The sequence below is a fragment of the Molothrus aeneus genome, chromosome 26, assembly GCF_037042795.1.
Source record: "Molothrus aeneus isolate 106 chromosome 26, BPBGC_Maene_1.0, whole genome shotgun sequence".
In the NCBI taxonomy this organism is placed as follows: Eukaryota; Metazoa; Chordata; class Aves; order Passeriformes; family Icteridae; genus Molothrus; species Molothrus aeneus.
Genome location: NC_089671.1, coordinates 780,321 through 799,149, shown reverse-complemented (window position 1 = coordinate 799,149; position 18,829 = coordinate 780,321). Strand labels below are relative to the sequence as shown.

Sequence of the window (18,829 nt, the reverse complement as noted above, 5' to 3'; positions counted from 1 at the left end):
CACAGCAGCCACAGACTCTCTGTGACTTTTTAACAGCAGCATCCCCAGGAAACTCCCAGCTTGCTACAAAATTACAGTGATGCTGCCAGCCAGGACAACCCCCAGCGCAGCCAGAGGATAAGGCCAGCAGTTCACTGCTCTGTCTCCAGCTTAGTTCCACCTTAGCAAGGAACCAAAGGCAGGAACACCCACGTGCCTGTGACCACCACCCCCAGCAACTCCACTGTCAACCACAGCCCTAAAAGTCTATACTCGAGGGAAAATCCAGCCCTGGCCCCAACACCAGTAACCCCCTGGGTCTGGAATCTGACCTCAGAGAACCTCTCCACCTCCAGGCCTTGCTCTCCCTTGGTCGACATGAGCATGAGTTTGTTCTGCAGCTCGCGGAGCTCTGCCAGCGAGTACTTCCAGGAGGCCTCGGTGTCCCCCGAGCTCCCCGGGAGGGTGAAGCGCAGGACAGTGTCCAGGGAGACCTGCCAAGAGCAGGAAGGAGCTGTCAGCGTGGCTGGGGCTGAGCTCTGCCCGAGGCCAGGGCAGCAGCCCCGAGGCAGGAGGGGCAGAGGGAGCTGAGTGACCTCAGCCTCACCTTCTGGCCATCAGCCGGTGCCCTCAGCACATAGACCCCTCTGCTGTTGATGGCAGCTGCCAGGGACAGCGAGGACAGCTCCACGGAGCCGTGGCTCTCCTTCACTGTCCTCAGCCACTCCAGGTGCTGAGCCGAGGCACGCTGTGGGGAGAGGAGACACTGCACTGCCCGACCGCTCTGAAATCTGATCTCTGCTTACACCTGACCAGGACAAACAGCTTGGGCTGGCACGAGAGTTTCGTGATGGAGAAGGAAGAAAGGAATGAGTACTGGTTTCAGCCTGCTCTTTCCACACAGCTCTTCCTTACCCACTCCATGGGAGGCTGAACAGAGCCCACAGTGCTCCAACACCTCTTGCTACCTCTTACCTTGCTGCAACAGGGTAAGAGGTCCCAGGCATTTGTCTCCCCTCCTCCCCACCCAACTTTCACAAGCCAAGCCACACCACATCACGCTGGAAAGCCTCATGGTGCCCTGGAGAGACACCAGCTACAGCTGCTGCAGTGAATTCTTGTGCCACAGGAACATCAGCTGTTTTTCCTCCAATAACAAGAGCAGCGGTGATGTCCCCACACAGGCTCCATTCGGCCAGTGCAGCCCAACTTCCAACCCCTCCTGGAAGGCAGAGAGGCAGGAGGACGCAGAGGCCCCGCTCCAGAACTCACCAGCTTCTCAGGGAGGGTCTCATCGCTGTCCAGGGCTCGCCACAGCTTCTGCAAGCAGCGCATGAAGTCCTCGAAGCCCGAGTCGTGGCGCAGCTCGTAGAGCAGGGAGGAGTAGCCGTGCACGGTGCTGTGGAAACACGCCACGCGGTCCACGTCCATGTCGTTCTCCCCCGCCGAGATGGAGGCCAGGTCCACAAACACCTTCAGCTCATTGATGTCTGAAATGAGGCAACACAGCAGTGAGCACCATGTGAGGCAGCTGGGACACCAGCCCTCGTCACCACCCTCTACAGGAAATGCAGGGAGAGCGCTTTGAGCAGCAGCTCCTGGGTAACTGCCCTCTCCCCATCAGCCCTCCCTGGCCATCCATCCATCCACCCATGGATCCCCACAGGCCCCCAGATCCCCAGCCAGGATGGGAGCAGTGCCTGGGGGGTGTGTTCAGGTGAGAGTGGCTGTGCAGGTCAGACAGCTCAGCTGGCAGACACACAGCTCCATCCCCTGAAACAATGGGTCTGAACTGAGCAGCAGCAGCTGCTGAAGCCCTCCAGGCCCAGCCCAGCTCCCAGCAGGGTGGTCCCTGTGCATGGGCACATTTAAAGCGTCCTCATAGCACGTTCCACACCAAAACCCATCAGAGATGTAACTCAACACCAGAAGCTGCACAAAGCAGATAGGTCAGGGGTTCAGTGTTCCTTCTGCCCCCACACAATTTGCCATCCCTTCTAGTACTGTCTGATTCCTGGGTGAGCAGCACACACCTTTCAGCGCCTCTCTGACCCAGCTGACAAACTCCCTCTGCTGGGCCAGCTCCTTCAGACAGCCACGGCGGGGCACAGTGATCCCCTGCAGCAGCTTCTTGGCTTGCACAAGCTCAGGGCTGATGGAATCCAGCTTCTGGGTCTTGGAGGATTCAAGCTTTTCTGTCTGGAAAGCAAGCAGTGCAAACACACGCTGAGTCTGGAATTGGGAATGCCACTGGTTCTGCAGCAGGGAAAGGAAAGCCCTCTGCAAAGCCCCACCCCAACAGAGCAGTACCATCATCCATTTAAGGAATGACTACACAAAAGCACTTCGAACATCTGATTTTTACCTCAAATAAGCATTTTGCTTCAAGGAATGGCTCTTGACAAACTGGGGTAGACTTGTGGGAAGGTTCAAATTTAGTCAGCACTTTGACAGTACAAAGCCAAAGTCAGGGATACTTACTATATGCAACAAGTTTTCCAGGACACTGAAGTCACCAGAGAGGCCTAAACTCTCTTTGACATGGTCAATGATCTTGGCAGCATCAAAGGTTAAATGCATTTCATGGTACTGCTGGATCTGCTGGACTCGCTGGTCAACCCAGCCTCTGTCCTCCGCAGGCCGAAGGCCACAGATGGTGTCCAGCTCCACCCTGAGATCTTCAGGATGATTTGTGAATTCCTGGAAAATTCTATCCACTGCAGAAAGTGTGAGACTTCCTGATCTGAGATCATCATACAGCATGGCATAGCTGTCAAAGCAAGGGCGGATCATGCTGTTCAAAACCTCATCAAGGTCCAGCTCAGGAGCAATCTTCTCCTCGTCCTCCTCCTCATCCTCCTCCTCCTCTGGACTGTCACACGCATACTCCTCTCCTGCCTTCTGTGCTGCTTCCTCCCAGAACTGCTGGAAGATCAGGCTGTCCTTGAAAGAGTGCATTTTGTGGACAAACTCTTTCAGCTCTGGGCTCAGGCTGTAGAAGGCCTGCAGGGGCCTCCTTCCCAGCACCACAACTTGATTCAGTCTTTTGGAGCGAAGATCTTTTGAGTGTTGAAGTGCCACTTCACCAACGTTCACTGTGAGCCAGAGACAGGCCAGAGGGAGATCAGGTGGTGTAGGCTGGTTCCAGCTCCCTTCATCCCACCCCTCAAGCCACAAAATGCTGCCAGGCAGGTGGACCCCTCCAAGTGCCATTTGATGCACGAGCACCCACCTGATCCCCCCCAGTGCTCTGGTTTTACTTCCCCCACCCCTCCTCACCCTCACTTTGGGGCGTAGAATCAAACCTGCTCCCAAAGCCAAGAGATTTTTAAGGAAAATGCTGTTTTCTAGAGTTGCCACTTCCAGACTGCTCCCCCAGGACTCTACCTCTCACAGTCTTCTGCACCTTCCTGCACATGCTCAGGAAGGTTCCTACTGCTTTTTCCTCTCTTCTGAGCTGTGTGACTTCTTCATGCCTCAATGCCAGCAGCTCTTTCAGGCTTCTCTGGAGCAGCTCCTTTTCCTCACTTGGTCGTTGTTGGTGCTCTGAAAGAAAACTCACCTGTAGTCACAAAGCAGAACTTCCCATGCCCTGCATCCCAACTCAGGCTGGGAACTGCAGAGTCACAAACCCAGCAGTGACAACACAAACTGGAGCTGGGAGCTTCCTGCCCAGGCCAAGGGACAGCACTCCAAACTCCTGCAGCACTTCCTGAGCATCCCCAACCCCTGCAGCTCCCCCTGAACACTCCCAGCCCCTCCTGAGCAGGCCAGCATCACTGCAGTGATGCTCTCAGCCAACCAAGCCCCTTTGAAGCCATCCCTTACTTGTCTCCCAGATGCAGAGGAACTGTTCCTGGTGCTGGAACACCTCCTCCAGGTGTTTCACGAGGATGCAGCCGCTGTGGATGTCGTCGGTGACGCTCGTAAGCACAGAGTCTGCTATGGCCATGACATCCTTTGCTTCCTCTGTCAGCTTGTCCAGGAGGTTTCTGTTTGTTCCTGTTCCAGACACAAAGCATGTCATGTTTCCCAAAAAAACAGGCAGAGTGAGGAACTCTTCCATGCCATGGCACAGAGTTCTTCCATTTCCACTGAACCCCTACCAAGGGCCTGAGGACTCACACCACCCTCCAACCCCCTCATGTCTTTTTGAACAAAGCCAGGATCTCAGGACAGCAATGTGGAAACTCTCCATGGAGAGCCCAGACTCAAACCCTGTGGGACAAACAACAGCCATTTGGATCTGTTCACTTGGCCAACTCTTTGTGGCATTTTTGTGTGCCAAAAACTTGTGAGAACATCTCAGAGAAAGAAGTTATGGTCCACAAATCCTGAGGAAGCTACAGTGGATTAGCACAAGAGAAAGAGTGGCTCACTCTTCCTTGGCCTTCCCTCTCCAACCCTGAATAGCTCCCTCTCCAAGCTGAATAGTTCAAGCTTTGAGATAGGGACTAAAACAAGAGCAGGACAAGCTCCCTCTGCTGTTCTGTGCAGTGGCAGCAGTGAGGCAGAGGAAAGCTTCTCTGGCCTCCTAAAACCCAACTACAGACCTACCATTAAAGTTGAAGATATGTTTGATGTCAGGCCTCGTGAGCAGGTGGTGCAGAATCGTATCAAAATCGCCCTCAGACTGCCCAGCCATGACTGGCCACGACTTCACAATGACAGCAGACACGAGCTGGCTGAACTGGCCCATGTTGTAGGCAGAGATCTGCTCCAGGAGATTGCTCTGCATCTGCCAGGACACACAGAGAGGGCAGGGGTGGGTCAGAGTCTGGGTCCCACTGTGTCTGTGCCTTCCAAACCAGCCCTGTGACACAACTGACACCAGAGCTCACGGTGGAAACACATTACAAATATTCCTCATGGACCTCATTTCCTGATTTCTTGTTGATATTTTTTGTTGTTGCTTTAACAAACAATCCACAGCAACTCAAGCAACATCCACCTTCCCCTTCCACCCCGAGGCACATCCCTGTGCAACAGAATTGCTGGGGAATTCCACTTTTCTTTCTCCTCCCTTCCCCTACCTGGGCACACACCATACCTGGCAAGCTGCAGGCACAGCCTCTACAGCACAGTTATGGAAGCACCAACTGATGGAGGAGTCCATCCGTGTGATTTGGGAATGCTGGCAACAATACACCAAGATTTGGTTCACTGGAGGCTCCTGAAGGGCAAAAGAGAGAGTTCTCATCAACTCAAAAGTGTTTCTCCTGGCAGCTCGAAGCAGTGCTGCTATCAAGACAATAAAAGGAACCTGAGCATCAGCCCATTTCTGAGGGCCTGGGGGAGAGATCAAACAAATAAATGCTTGGAAAAGATTTTAATGACTTCCATCTAAAGTGTGTGATTACTTAACATCCACCTCTCCAAGCCAAGCTCACAGCAGAAAATATTTTTGTTTCCTGATTTCACTGTGAAAATCAATGGCTTAAGGAAATGTGTAACTGCTGTAGGAAGGAGATGAGGAGATATACAGGGTTACTTTGGAAGGGACTAACACAGCTGGGTGTGCATCTGGGAGCCTGAACGGCACAAGGAATGAAAAGAGAGGCACCACCTTAGCTTTTCTGGGCCCCTGGCTGTTTACTTTGCACTCACTGGTTCTTAAAACCACAGAGGTGACAATTGTTCAGAAAGTGGACTTCCTCTGAAGCACCAGGACCTGCAGCCAGGCCACTGACCAAGGTTACAGTGTGGGGCATTGTCATGGCCAAAGCCGCCGTGTTTGCACGTGCTCCTGCTCCAAGCTCAGCACAAGCCACTGCATGCATCTGCTCTGGACAGCAGCCAAGGCTGCCTGGAGTCCCCCCTACCTGCTGGATTCTTTTCTTCAGATCTGCAAGTAAAGTGTTCTTCCACGTCTGGGTGAACTGCTCGTCTGGAAAGCTGATAGTCACAAACTTATTCCAGGCCTGCAGGGGACAAGCACACCAACCCAAACCACTGAGTGCTGAGATTTAACAGAGAAAGGAAATGAAAAGAACAATGTAGAAGAGATGCCCCACACGCCTCAGACAGTCTGCAGCCCTTCCAGATGTTTCCATCCTGAGGAAAAGGAACACTCCCAGAGCTGCAAAAGGCAGCTTTTAAGCCCAAACAGTGTGTAAATGTGTCAGCTGCTGAAGGAGAGTTTTGGATGAGCCACTTCCACTCTGCTGCTGGAAAGTGTCCCAGGGAGGGCTGGGAGCAGCAGCTCAGACTGGCAGGGCTGCTCTGAGCTTTGCCTGCTGGAAGGCCTGAGGACAACCAGCGGGACACACTGGGAGCAGGACAACACCAAGGGGCAGCTCCTCACCCCAGCAATGCCTTCAGGAACACCAAGGATGAGCAGAATGGAGGTGAGCTCCAAAAACTGCCCATCCCCACCCCATCCCTTACCCAGCCACAGCTGCAGAGCCCAGCAAAGAGCAGCAGACTCAAGACCCTGGCTAAACGTCAGTACAAAGGGGCTTTGCTGTAGCTATCAGAAGATGACAAACCCGAAGTTCAGAGAACAAAGAGAAGGCCACGTGGTCCAGGTACTCCTTCAGTAATTTCTCCTTTAAAACGTTTCTGAACCAGGCACGAGCTTCCCTCAGAGCTCCACTGAGCAGCTTTGGAACTTCCTGCACAGCATCCCCTGGAACCTGCCCCACACAGAGGGGAAGACAACAAAACAAACACAGTTCAAGCAGGACAGCAATGGACAACTGATTTAAATCAGTATTTCTAAAGAGAAGGCCCAAACACATCCAGAACACACAAGGGCCCAGCAACAGACCCAGCACTGCTTCCATAATGAGCAGAGAGGCTGGGAAAGTGCAGTGCTTACAGGCAGGTTGTGCTTAAGCTTGTTCCAGGGAGTAAAGACAACAAATGTTTAAAGGGGAAACAAAACAACCTTAAAACAAAGCTTAGCACAGCAAATCTGAGCTCCAGAGCTTATTTTCAATAAGAACCAAACTCATCAGATGACTCCACACGTGTCTGAAAGTATCAGTCTTGCTTAGAGTGTGAAGTTCTTCAAGCTGAGACTGGGTCTGACCTAAACCCAGTGTGTTGTGCCACTCTTGTGACATTTCTGGGTTCCTTGCTGGTATCAAGCCAAGAGTTCTTGGTACTCACTGCTGGGGGCTGAAGCTGGGCAACCCTGGCAACCAGGGTGGCAGCAGTGGCAGGGATCAGGAACGAGCTCACTCTCCTGGTAGTCCTGCAGAGCCTCTCGTGCAGCCTGAGGCAGCAGGACAGGCAGCCCTGCCAAGAAGGAGCCCCCAGAGCTCTGCAGGGCAGCAACACAGAGGTAGAGTTAATTTTCTGCTCCAAGGAAAAATAAAAAATTAAAAACAAAGTAAAAACCCCACCAAATCCAACACTGTGTGGCAGCTGCCTCCCTCAGCTGGATTTAAAAAATGGGATAGAACTCCAGGATTGTTTTCTCCATAGGGATTTCAAGGCACACAACCAGCCCTGGTGCAGAGGCAGACAATGCTCTCCCAGAGGTGCATTGCACTTACCTGGCTGGGGGCTCATCCAAGGCACTCAGCACTGTGTTTAGAATCTCCTCTACCTGAGAATGGAAAGACAAAAATATGAAACTATGGAAGAAATTGTACAGACTGATTTCTGATGAAGAGGGAACTCACTATTCTTTTGCATCTTCTCCAACATTTTTATAAACACACTGTAAAATAGCAGAACTTATTTACTGGATGTCAGAGCCAATACCTGGGCAGCTTTTATATGCTGTATATATATACAAACCCAACCTGTACTTCTTACAATTTGGAGGTCTCAAATCTGTCATTAGTTGCAAGGTCCTCCTCCTGCTGTCCTCACACAAATACAAGAGTTTTCACAACAGCAGGAAAACCTCCCAAACCAGCAGCCTCTTGCCCAACCCTACTGTGCAAAAATCAGTTTCAGGTACACATCTGAGGAGGTCAGGAATGAAATATTTGCCATCACTAACCAAGAGCAAATCCAGCTAAGAACACCCTCCCCTCATCAATGCCAACACCACTTTTTGCTGCAGATAACCCCAACTCTCCCCCTGAGGAGTCTCTGACTTCAGAGCAGCTGTTTTTGCTCTTAGCTGGGTTTGAAGCTCTTTGTGCTGTGTCCTGCTGCCAGCCCAGTCCCCTCAGTGGAGCTCAGTTCTGCCCAAGGACAGCCAGGAGCCCAGTGTGAGCCTTCATCCCAGAGCTGGGTAAAGCTGCCAGAAGACAAACCTGAGAGTTGCTCCACGAGAGGTCAACGTTCTCCAACCTGTACAGAACACCTTGAAGAGTAACCAAGAGGTCCCTGGAGAAGTCTCTTATGAACTCAGCCAGGCTCCCCAGGGGCAGCACACAGAGCCAGGACTTGACCAGAGTCACATCAAATTCCATCAGGTGCTTCTTTTCTCTCATCTGTGCCAGCAGGGTCCTTCTGGAGGGAAGACAAAACAAAACCTTCAGCATTCCAAGGAACAAAAGGCCTTGAGCTGGTGCAGCCCACACAGGAGCCTCCTCCTCATTCCTGTGCTTTTGTCCCTGCAGCTGAGATCAGTGGGAGTCCCCAGGGCCCTGGGGTGGCACAGCAGAACCAAAGCACTGAGCACAAGCACTCAGGGAAAAGAAACTCCAGGTCTTGCTCAGACTCTACACAAGAGGAGCAGCTTTAGCTCCCACCTGCTCCCTGGTTGGCAGAACTGGGGGGTTGTGTTTGAGGGGTCACGCCACGACTCAGTGACCTCTGAGCCACCAGCGTGCCTGTGCCCAAACACCCCAAACATGCTACATGTCATACTCTTTAAAAATGAGGGAGGGGAAAAAAAATAACAATAAAAGAGATGAGGAGTGCACTGGGAGGAACTGGGAACTCTGGAAAACTCACCCATATTGTTTCCTCCTGATTTCAGCAAATGGAAGCCCTTCCAGCCCTGCCCAGACATCCTCCTCCAGCAGCCCGTGCTCCTGCTGCAGGGGAGCAGCAAAGGAATGCAGAAGGGGAAGGACCCACACCCACTGCTCCACGTCATGTTCAATGCACCTCTGGCACAAGTTTGTCAGGTCGACCTTCAAGCTAAATAAAACAAGAAAACAAAACAAACACACTGAGCGAAAGAACAGCTTTATCCCAGCCTTGAGAACACCCTAGGGGTGTGGGAGGCTGCGTTTCAATCTCCCTGTGTGCCTTTAATTAACCTCTGGGCATTATTTCAGCTCTGTCTACTCTTCATTGCAGAGTGTAGCTGTCCAGGTTTAAGGCCCAGAGCTGCAATGTCACTGAATCTCTCTGCACAGACCCTGCTGCTGGAGCACTGGGAAGACCCAATCCTTTAGCTACAGTCTCCCCATGAGCCACCCCAGCCCTGTGACAGCCACACAGAGAAGGATTCCAGGAAGAAACGCAACGGCTGCAGCTGTGTGAGTGCAGAACTCCAAACCCAGCTCCAGCTAAGCAGTCAGATTACAACCTGGCAGACAGGCACTCCAGGGGAAACCAACCAAAAAGCGTGCAATGGTGCACTGCAGCCTTGCCTGAATGTTAGCCCTGCTTCAAGCAGGAGGCTGGAATTGAGACCTCCAAGGATGCCTTCAAATGCAGCTTTTTCTCTGGTTCTCTGGCAGTAGAGAGCTGCATTCCTGTTGTTTTATCAAAGCAACACCAGCCTGGTCAGTTAGAAGGTACATGGAGCACTTACTTGGTAACTCCTGCAAAAGCCTGTTTGATGTGATGAATCTCAGACTGTACATCTTGTGGTGACACCTGATCCAAGCACAAGAGGCTGCACAGGTCAGCCAGGTCACTTTTAGGCACTGAGAATGAGTAGTTCTCAACTATCACAACAATGGTGAGCCCCAGAGCCAGCTTGCTTTGGATGATTCTGTCCTCTGGAGCTGCTTCTGGTGCAAGGAAAGGGAGAGCTATTTTCTTCATGTATTTTAGCAGCAAATCATTCACCTGGGACAAAGAAGAGAAGAAACAAACCAAGCACAGCATTAGTCTTTCTCTTCTGAAGCCAACGTCTTCTGCCAGTTCCAGCGAGGCCACAGGACAGGAAGGAGCAACCCCAACAACCAAAAAAAGACAATGTGACATTTCTGTCACATTCCTAATTATGTCAAGTAAGAAATTTTGGATTCCAGAAGCCCTACTAGCATCACTGCTTAGAACAGGATCAGGAGCTTCTCCCAAAAAGCAGGCAGGTTTGGAGCAAGACATGAGTGCAGATTTGTTAGTGACAGAACAACTGGCAGCAAAACTTCATGGCAAGGCTTAGGAAATCAATATCCAGACACAAAACCCACGAAGTCACTATGTCACAGCCCTGCTGCTGACCCTCATGGGGTCTCAGAACCACGCTGAGGTGCACAGGCTGACTGAAGCCCCCAGGGCAGTCAGTGACAGCCACGCCAGAAGGATTCCCACTGCTTCTGTGCCTGAACTTCGACTGGAAAAGCAAAATTAACCCAGCGAGGTCAACAGCAAAATGAAAGTTTGGTTCAGTGATGGAATGTTTTCTGTCTCTGTGCAAGAGAAGGGATTACCTGCTCTGTGTTGAAGTTTAACTCTCTCCACAGCATTGGACTGCCATCAAACACCCGCTGGGCTCCTGCAACGTTATGGAACTGCTTCAGCTGGCAAAAGAAATTCCTCAGATTGTCAGGACTCCAGGTTCCAAGAATGCTGAAGATACTTTCTAACATAATATTGGCAGCTATTTTCTTCCCTTCCACCACTTCCTTGTTTTTATCAAAAGTAAGGATCTGCCAGATGTTTTTTAACTTGGAAGGCCTTGCACACACAATGTCATCGTACTGGTGCCACTCTGGAACGGGAACACAGGGAAACAACCATTGCAATCAGGTGCCTTTTCCCTTCCAGCTGCCTCAGCAATAGCCCCAGCAGCCCACTGAGCTTCAGCCAGGGCTGCCTGGCAGGAATGCTGGGCCACAGGACAGCAGGGATCACCCCAAGGTGCAGCCCAGCCAGCAGAGCTCACCTCCATTGTTGAGAAGGGCGCTGTTTATCACCAAGCAGCGATTCACGGGTTGATTGGATTCTGACTTCTTGTAAATGAACTCATAATCCCCCTTCCCACAGGACACCCAGTACTTGTAAGGAATGTATTCATCCAGGATTTTTCTGCTGAGAGTTACAGCACCTTCAATGAGGTATCCATGTTCTTCCAGATGCCTTGGAAACACAAACACAGCAGAGACAGGCAAAGGACACGTTAGGTGATCTACAGACCTCCTTTTCCATGCACTGCTCCATTTCTAATAGGAATGGTGACTGTTCTTTCACAAGAACACTTTAGAACAGTTTTCTCCACTGTGAAACCCTTTGCTGCAACTCCCAGCTGTGGGCACAGAGGCTGAGGCCCCAGAGGGACCCAGAGCAGGGGACACTCACCTGGTGCAGTTCAGCTCACAGATGTTGTCCTTCCAGTTGGCGTAGGAAGGAATGCCGTGGGCCCTGATGAACACTTTATCAGTTTCGGGGTTGAGCTTGAAGTCTTTGGATAATATTGCATGGAAATACACTGTAACACCCTCAGTGCGGCTCACAGAACTGCAGGAAAGAATAGAAGGGATTCTGTCAGCGTTTTTCAATTGCACAATTCACTGTAAACCTCAAATCAGACTCGAGCCACCAGCTGAGTGGCTGCAAGACCCATAAACTCTGGCAGCAGCTCACTCAGACCGATGTTTGAGCAGGCCTAGTGCAAAGCCCAGTGCAAAAAGGAAAAATGGGCTCCTAAAGGCAGCAGGAGATGCTCTGGCCCAGCAGAGTCACACTTTCCACCCCTTCCAGCTCATACACATGAAGCAAAACATCAAAACAGCTCTTCTCACTATTCACCTGAAGCATTGTGTGGGCGCAGCACATGGTGCTCATTAGAGCAAGAAATAAGAGAATAATCTCTTTTCTGTCCATCAGCTGCTCAAGCAGGTTCAACACATCACCCAGGACATCACCTGTGCTGAGGTCCCATTCAACACTGGTTCTGTCCTGCACAACCACTTCACCTCAGTTTCAAGACAATTCCATTTCCCCATGTCCAAGGTATGTACTGACCCCATGCCAGCACCTCAGTCTGGAGTCCTGAGTCCTCCTCACAGCAACTCCTGTTGGGGAAGAATGCTGGGGAGCAGCAGGGCTATTCTCACCTTTCTTTAATATTTTCCACCTGTTTCTGATTCCTTTGCTCCTTTTTGTTCTTGGGGCTGTCTGCAGCAGCCACAGCACCCTCCTTCCTGGCAGCCTTGGCTCCTTGGTTCAGATTTGTCTTCTCACTCACGTCGGGCATTTTCTCACCTGGGCTCTGATTTTTCTCTTTTGTGTTTACATTCTGCAACAGGGAGACAAACAATGCCCAATGAAACAGGAGCCCCTGGAAGCACAGCATCTCCTCCTGGTGTGTTGGTGATTGAGAGATGGGGCTCCTGGTGCAAGCAAGAAGCCATTTATTGTTTCTGCAACTCCATTTATATACTCTTACAGCCTTGGGTAAAACCTTTCACTGCTGAGCAATAACCACATTATTCATGTTTCTCAGCTATACTGCTTAACCACAGTCTTGCACCTGCAGTCTTGCATGACTTCCTTTAAGCAATGCCAACTTCCTTTTTGTTTCCTCCCTTACATTTCTGTTTGATGTTCCCAGGGCTTCTGGCCCACCAGAGTCAAGATGCCCACATCATCCACCAACTGTGCAGCACTTTCTGCTCTACTGCCCACCTGCCCCCCAACACTGGTGCAGCACCAGCTTCATCCCCCTGGAAGCACTGCAAACACTGATCCCTCACTGAGGGAGCTGCTAAGGAAAACAGCCCATGATGGAAGAGGAGCCCAACCCAAACACACTGCCACACAGTCAGCTCAGTGAGCCCCAGGTCCCAAAGGATGGGGCATAAAGAAAGTGAAAGAGAAACCACAGCAACTTCCTGCTTATCAGGCCTGCAGAGCACAGGCACCAGCAAAGCACAAAATGCCCTCATTCCAGGGGATCCCAGAGCTCTCCAGAGAGCATGGCTGGCTGGAGAAGAGACACCTCCCAGTCCTGGGGCATCTGAGCAACCTCTCAGTGAGAGCTGGGCTACAGCTGGCACCCAGGAGAACAGAACTCAAATCAGAGCCGCCCCAATTCACCCCTGTATCCCTGGGCTGGTGCTCCTCAGCCTCACTGGCAGCACAAGCACGTCACACTGGCAAAGGGAAGCTGTGCCCACTGAACACTCTCCAGAGCTCACTCACACTCACCTTGACAGTGGAACTGGTCCCTTTCTGCTTGGGCTCCTTCCCAGGCGGTGGACTCGGAGCTCCAGGGGAGGTCTTGGTCTCAGGCTTGCTTTGGGGGGCTCCCCTGGCAGGAGGCAGCCTGGGACTGCCAGGGACCGCTCCCTTGGCAGAGGGACCGGCTCCCTGCCCTGCTGACAGCCGCTCCTTGCTGCTGCCCCGGGGCTGGGGACCTGCTGTGGCTGCTGGCAGCTGGCCAGGGGCACCACTGTCCCCTTCCACATCCTCCCTGGCTGCTCCTCCGTGCTCCGGGGCTGTGCCATCCCCCACCTTGTCCCCCGGGGCTGTGGCACTGGGAGCTGGGGCAGCCCCCTCGGCTGTGCTGCTCTGCTCTGCAGGGCTCAGCCTCTCTGCTCCCAGGCTGCCAGCTTCCTCCCCCAGGTGTGCCAAATCCCCGTCGCCTCCAGGTGTGTCTCCACTGGCATCAGCAGGTCCATCAGCACCTGGGTTTGCTCCCTCACTGCCCAAATCCCCGTCGCCTCCAGGTGTGTCTCCACTGGCATCAGCAGGTCCATCAGCACCTGGGTTTGCTCCCTCACTGCCCAAATCCCCGTCGCCTCCAGGTGTGTCTCCACTGGCATCAGCAGGTCCATCAGCACCTGGGTTTGCTCCCTCACTGCCGGGGGGTTGGATTTCTGGAGGAGCAACACCTGTGTCAGGCAACTCTGTGGTTTGAGCTGGTGCTGTGCTTTGAGGAGGCAGAGAGTCCTGTTCCCCAGAGATGGACTTCTGTGCTTTAGTCTTCTTCCCTTTCTATTAAAAACAAAGAAAAACAAAGACCACAATGTCTGTTTATTCATTGCCAAAGGGAAACTCTTTGTCACCTCCTCCATTGCAGCAAGTGCCGACATCTTCCTGTAAGGGCTAACAGAGAATGATCAGGAAGAGGAGGGACAAGACCAGCCAGCGAAATGCAAATAACTCTTGAGAGCTGTGTAGGTTTAATATTCAAGACTTGCTCAGCAGGAGCACAGAGCAGCGCTGCAGTGTCTCAGCTGACTCATGCAATTTGTGGTTCCCCCTCCCGGCACCGCAGCTCCGCACGCACACACAGCGTCAGCAAACACGGCGAGCTTCTCCTGGAGGAAGCCAGGCAGCAGCTCCCCGACGTGGCCAGAGGGATGTGGGGGATGCAGCCTGGCCTCCTCACTTCACACAAGAGAGCAACAACTCACAGCTGCTCCCCAGCAGGATCCTCACCTTCCTCAGCAGAGATGCCACCTCAGCAGAGTCGCCAGCCCCGCGCTGAGCCGAGGGCTCTGTGTGGTTCTCTGGAGCTGTGACATCCCCCAGCAGTGAGGATCCCTCTTCCTCCTTCTGTGTCTCAGCAGAGCTGGGAGATGCACCTGCAGTGTCAGGCAGAGCTCTTGCTCTGTCCATCAGTGACTCGCACTCTGTCTCCTCTGTTTCAGTGGTGCAAGGAGGCCCAGCAGCACCTTCTCCCTTCACCTCTTCCTCTGCATCAGGGACTGCAGGGACCTGCACCTCTCTTCTCTCTGCAACGGAGGGAAATTAATTGTTAAACTGGAAACCCACCCCACAGCAGGGTCACAGGATGGTTTGGGTTGGAAGGGACTTTAAAGCTCATCTCGTCCCACCCCTGCCACAGGCAGAGGCACCTTACACTGGACCAGGTCACTCCAAGTCCCTGGATGGGGGAGAGAATCAGAAAAAAGGCAAAACTTTTGGGTTCAGATACACACAGTTAAATAGGACAGAAAAGAAAAGGAAAATTACAATAACCATAAAGGAATATCCAGACCAAGTGGTGCACAGGGTGCTTGCTCACCACCCTCTGAGCCATGCCCAGCCAGCCCCTGAGCAGTGGCCCTCAGCCCTCGGCCAGATCCCCCCAGTGCCTCCTCCAGCACCGTGCCCCGTGCTCTGCAGCATCCCTCTGGGCACCAGGGCAGCTCTCCTGGCTCTGCCCTGCCAGCTCCTCCCTGCCCGGGCAGCCTGGAACCTGAGGAGTCCTTGGCTTAGTGCAAGCACTGCTCAGCAGCAGCTGAGCCATCGGGCTGTTATCAACAGGAGCCTCATCCTGAACCCAAACACAGCTCTGAAACAGCTCCTGGGAACAGCAAACTGTCCAGCCAAAGTCACAAACACACAGGAGCTGTTTGCTGTTCCCTGTTCAACTCCCACCAGCCACGCCACCACTCTCCCTTACCGCCTCCTGCCCTCTCCAGGGCCCTGCCAGATGCAGAATAATTAAGGAACCCCAGCACTGAGGTAGAGCTCCATCCCTGTCGCTGCTGCAGACACAAACGCAGCAGCAGTGCTGGCAAGCGGCTGCCTGTGCCAGTGCCTGGAGCCCAGCGTGAGCAGGGACAGGACAGCGGCACCTCCCAGCTGGCACAGCCTTCTGGGTGGCACTGTGACTGCTCCCACTCAGCTGAGGGCTTTCCAAGAAGGCAGAGAAACTCCCTTTTATCTTCACAGCTTTATCTAGTCCTTCAAAAACCTGCGGAAGGGCAACTCTGGGCTCAGGCAGCAGAGCAGATCTCTGCCTTCTGCAAGGGTTTCACAGGCTCCTCCACCCCAGTTCTGAGAGCAAAAGTTTTGAACCTCAGCTACTTTGGATGTTCTTCCTACAGCATTCCAGAGCTGGGGATGCCAGGTTTGTAACCCTGCCGTGCTGAAGCGTAGCGGGATTTGCTAAGAACTGACCCTGTGGGGATTGCAGCAGCTTGATTCTGATCTAGTGTGCTTTTTCCTAGCATCACATTCTCTCTGTCAACAAACCAAAAGCCATTCTGGTGGCCCAGGTCATTTGGTCTTAAGCAAGTAAAGGATTAGGAAACATTTCCCCCAGCAGAACTGTATTGAGCACTTGGTTCTGTCTCTGTTCAGCGAGGCAGAATTAGTGTGTTGTCAAACACAACTCAGGGGTGAGCTCCAAATCTAACAACAAGCTGCGAATTGGAAATTCTGTGTCAAGAAGGACTCAACCAGTCTTTTAACACAAAGACCAGCACTACTTCATTGGTAAAATAAACTAGTTCAACACTGGAGATCTGAGTGTGGAGACTGTGTAGGATGTGCCACCAACTGAATCACTTGTCTGTCTCCTGACAGTCACTGCAAAGTGAAGAAAACTGTCTCTGGTAAGGGGAGGCTGAGATGAGAGATTGGGAAGGGAGTTTGGGACCAGAGCAGAGTGGAATGGGCTGGGCAGAGCAGAGCCCAGAGCCGCACGGCAGAGCCCAGAGGTGACACAGGCAGCCCCTGGTCAGTGCGCGCAGCCCCCGGTCAGCCCGGCCCGGCCCAGCCCAGCCCCGCCGAATCCCGGGCACAGCGCGGCCCCGCAGGCCCCGGAAGGCCCCGCCCGGCAGCCAAGGGGGACAGACAGGCCCGGGGCACAGACACAAACACCGGCACACACAGCGTGAGGCACCACAGCCGTGCCACTTCCTCCTCTGCCCGTTTTATTGTCAGGGAGCGACACTGGAGAGCCGGGCTGGGAGCGTGAGGGCAACCACAGCGCTTGAAGGCAAACCAACACGAACAGCGAGCGCGCCCCCAGCGCTGAGGGCCCGTGCTCCCACCGAGGGCCCGGCTCCGCTCCTCGGAGCCCTGCCTGGGGCTGCTCGGCCGGGCTGGGCCGCGGCCGGGAGCGCAGTTCCAGCGGCGGGGCCGGGACCGGGGCCGGGCCGGGACCGAGGATCGCCGTCCCGGCCGATCCCGCCTGGGCGGGGCCCACCCCGTGGGCGGGGCCTGTATGCAAATGACGCCGCTCTCGCTGCTTGCGGATTGGCGGCTCTCCGCCCCCTGAGGCGATATGCAAAAGAGCAGGGTGGATGGGCCAATGGCGTGGCGAAGGAGTGGTTGTATGCAAATGAACCAGTTATGTGATGTGAGGGGCGGGGCTAGCGCGGCTCCCGGGGGGCGCCGGGAGGGCCCGGGGGGGGGGGGGAAACGGGAAGAACCGGGGACGGGAACCGGGGAGGGACACGGGGAGAACCGGGAAGAACCGGGAGCGGGAACCGGGGAGAAGCGATAACCGGGGAGGGACACGGGGGAGAGGCGTGCCGGGTGACCGGGGAGGAGATGGGAGTTCCCGTGCACGCACCGGAGGGCTCTGGGCAGATGGGGGATCAGGGCGCACCGGGGAAATCGAGGCACACGGAGGCGCTTCGGGGGCACCGGGAGGGTGCAGCGGGACCCGGAGCCGCGGCTGCCCCTGCCCCGCAGCCCCCCAGGCCCGGCGCCTCGTGCCCCCACTCACCGGCCCGGCAGCGCAACTCACCGAGTGACCGGGCACGGGCACGGGCACCGGCACCTGCACCTGCACCGGCACCTGCAGCACCCGCTCGTCCCGCCGCTCCGCCGGCTCCCACCCGGACAAGTTTCGTTTCTCTAGCGAGCCGCCAACTTTCGTTTTTGTAGTCACGGTCCCCGCCCAGCCCCGGCCCGCCCCGGCCGATCCCGGCCAATCCCGGCCCCGGGCGGCTCTCGGCGGGTCCCGCCCCGCCCGGCCCCCATCCCGCCGGGCATCTCCCGGGTCTTCTCCCGCTACCCGCGAGCATCCCCCCGTTCCCGGTGCAGGTGTCCCGGCCTCTCCCGGTACCCCCGAGCATCCCCCCGTGCCCGGTGCAGGTGTCCCGGCCTCTCCCGGTACCCCCGAGCATCCCCCCGTGCCCGGTGCAGGTGTCCCGGCCTCTCCCGGTACCCCCGAGCATCCCCCCGTTCCCGGTGCAGGTGTCCCGGCCTCTCCCGGTACCCCCGAGCATCCCCCCGTGCCCGGTGCAGGTGTCCCGGCCTCTCCCGGTACCCCCGAGCATCCCCCCGAGCATCCCCCCGTTCCCGGTGCAGGTGTCCCGGCCTCTCCCGGTACCCCCGAGCATCCCCCCGTGCCCGGTGCAGGTGTCCCGGCCTCTCCCGGTACCCCCGAGCATCCCCCCGAGCATCCCCCCGTTCCCGGTGCAGGTGTCCCGGCTTCTCCCGGTACCCCCGAGCATCCCCCCGTGCCCGGTGCAGGTGTCCCCGGCCGGCGGGGCACCGGACAGGCCCGGCAGCAGCAGGGAGGGCAGCTGTGTTGGAGGAGAGCACTTTGTGCTGGTCCCGACAGCCAAGAACGGATTCCGCACTCCAAAGTGGGGGCACGGCTCCCGGATCCGAGCGGGACCGAGCCCAAAATGGGCTCCCAGCAGCGCTGCCCTCCAGCAATGCTCACACAGGTTTGAGCACACACACATTCCTAAACAACCAGCCTGTTTTACCTCCGTGGCCCCGTTATCCCTCTCCCAGCGCCCCCACGGTGCAGCAAGGAACTCACAGCTCCATGCACCCCGGGCAGGACCCGGAGCTCCGGCAGGTGTGTGGCTCCTGGGCAGGTGTGAGGCTCCTGGGGCAGATGTGTGGCTCCCGGGGCAGATGTGTGGCTCCCGGGGCAGATGTGCAGCCCTTCCAGCACCTCTGGCAGCAGGAGCTGTGCAGAACGTGCCCTCGGGCTCGGCTCACCCGCACCGCCCCAGTTTGCTTTCAGTTTCTATTCCCTGGCAAGCTCAGCAGCACCAGAAGATAACTCCCCTTCCCACACAAAAGGAAAAAGCTTTCCCTCAGGCAGGCAGAG

The 18,829-nt window shown here is 54.9% G+C and overlaps 1 protein-coding gene across 1 annotated transcript in view; it reads right to left on the bottom strand.

Moving 5' to 3' along the window:
* RNF213 (ring finger protein 213) overlaps positions 1–14,649 on the bottom strand; it is a 43,192-nt gene extending 28,543 nt beyond the window's left edge. Inside the window, exons 1-23 of the mRNA XM_066565811.1 lie at positions 14,455–14,649; positions 13,854–14,007; positions 13,219–13,697; positions 12,126–12,307; positions 11,368–11,526; positions 10,955–11,148; positions 10,500–10,780; positions 9,653–9,912; positions 8,842–9,030; positions 8,184–8,394; positions 7,482–7,534; positions 7,093–7,246; positions 6,468–6,614; positions 5,802–5,900; positions 5,030–5,152; positions 4,537–4,717; positions 3,808–3,981; positions 3,367–3,525; positions 2,461–3,074; positions 2,013–2,178; positions 1,252–1,469; positions 587–727; positions 312–473 (exon numbers count right to left, since the gene is read on the bottom strand). Of these exons, the coding sequence (XP_066421908.1) occupies positions 312–473; positions 587–727; positions 1,252–1,469; positions 2,013–2,178; positions 2,461–3,074; positions 3,367–3,525; positions 3,808–3,981; positions 4,537–4,717; positions 5,030–5,152; positions 5,802–5,900; positions 6,468–6,614; positions 7,093–7,246; positions 7,482–7,534; positions 8,184–8,394; positions 8,842–9,030; positions 9,653–9,912; positions 10,500–10,780; positions 10,955–11,148; positions 11,368–11,526; positions 12,126–12,307; positions 13,219–13,697; positions 13,854–14,007; positions 14,455–14,634 (4,680 nt within the window). The 5' untranslated portion in view covers positions 14,635–14,649. The remainder of the gene's footprint in view (positions 1–311; positions 474–586; positions 728–1,251; positions 1,470–2,012; positions 2,179–2,460; positions 3,075–3,366; positions 3,526–3,807; positions 3,982–4,536; positions 4,718–5,029; positions 5,153–5,801; positions 5,901–6,467; positions 6,615–7,092; positions 7,247–7,481; positions 7,535–8,183; positions 8,395–8,841; positions 9,031–9,652; positions 9,913–10,499; positions 10,781–10,954; positions 11,149–11,367; positions 11,527–12,125; positions 12,308–13,218; positions 13,698–13,853; positions 14,008–14,454) is intronic.
* Between the last annotated feature and the right edge of the window lie 4,180 nt (positions 14,650–18,829).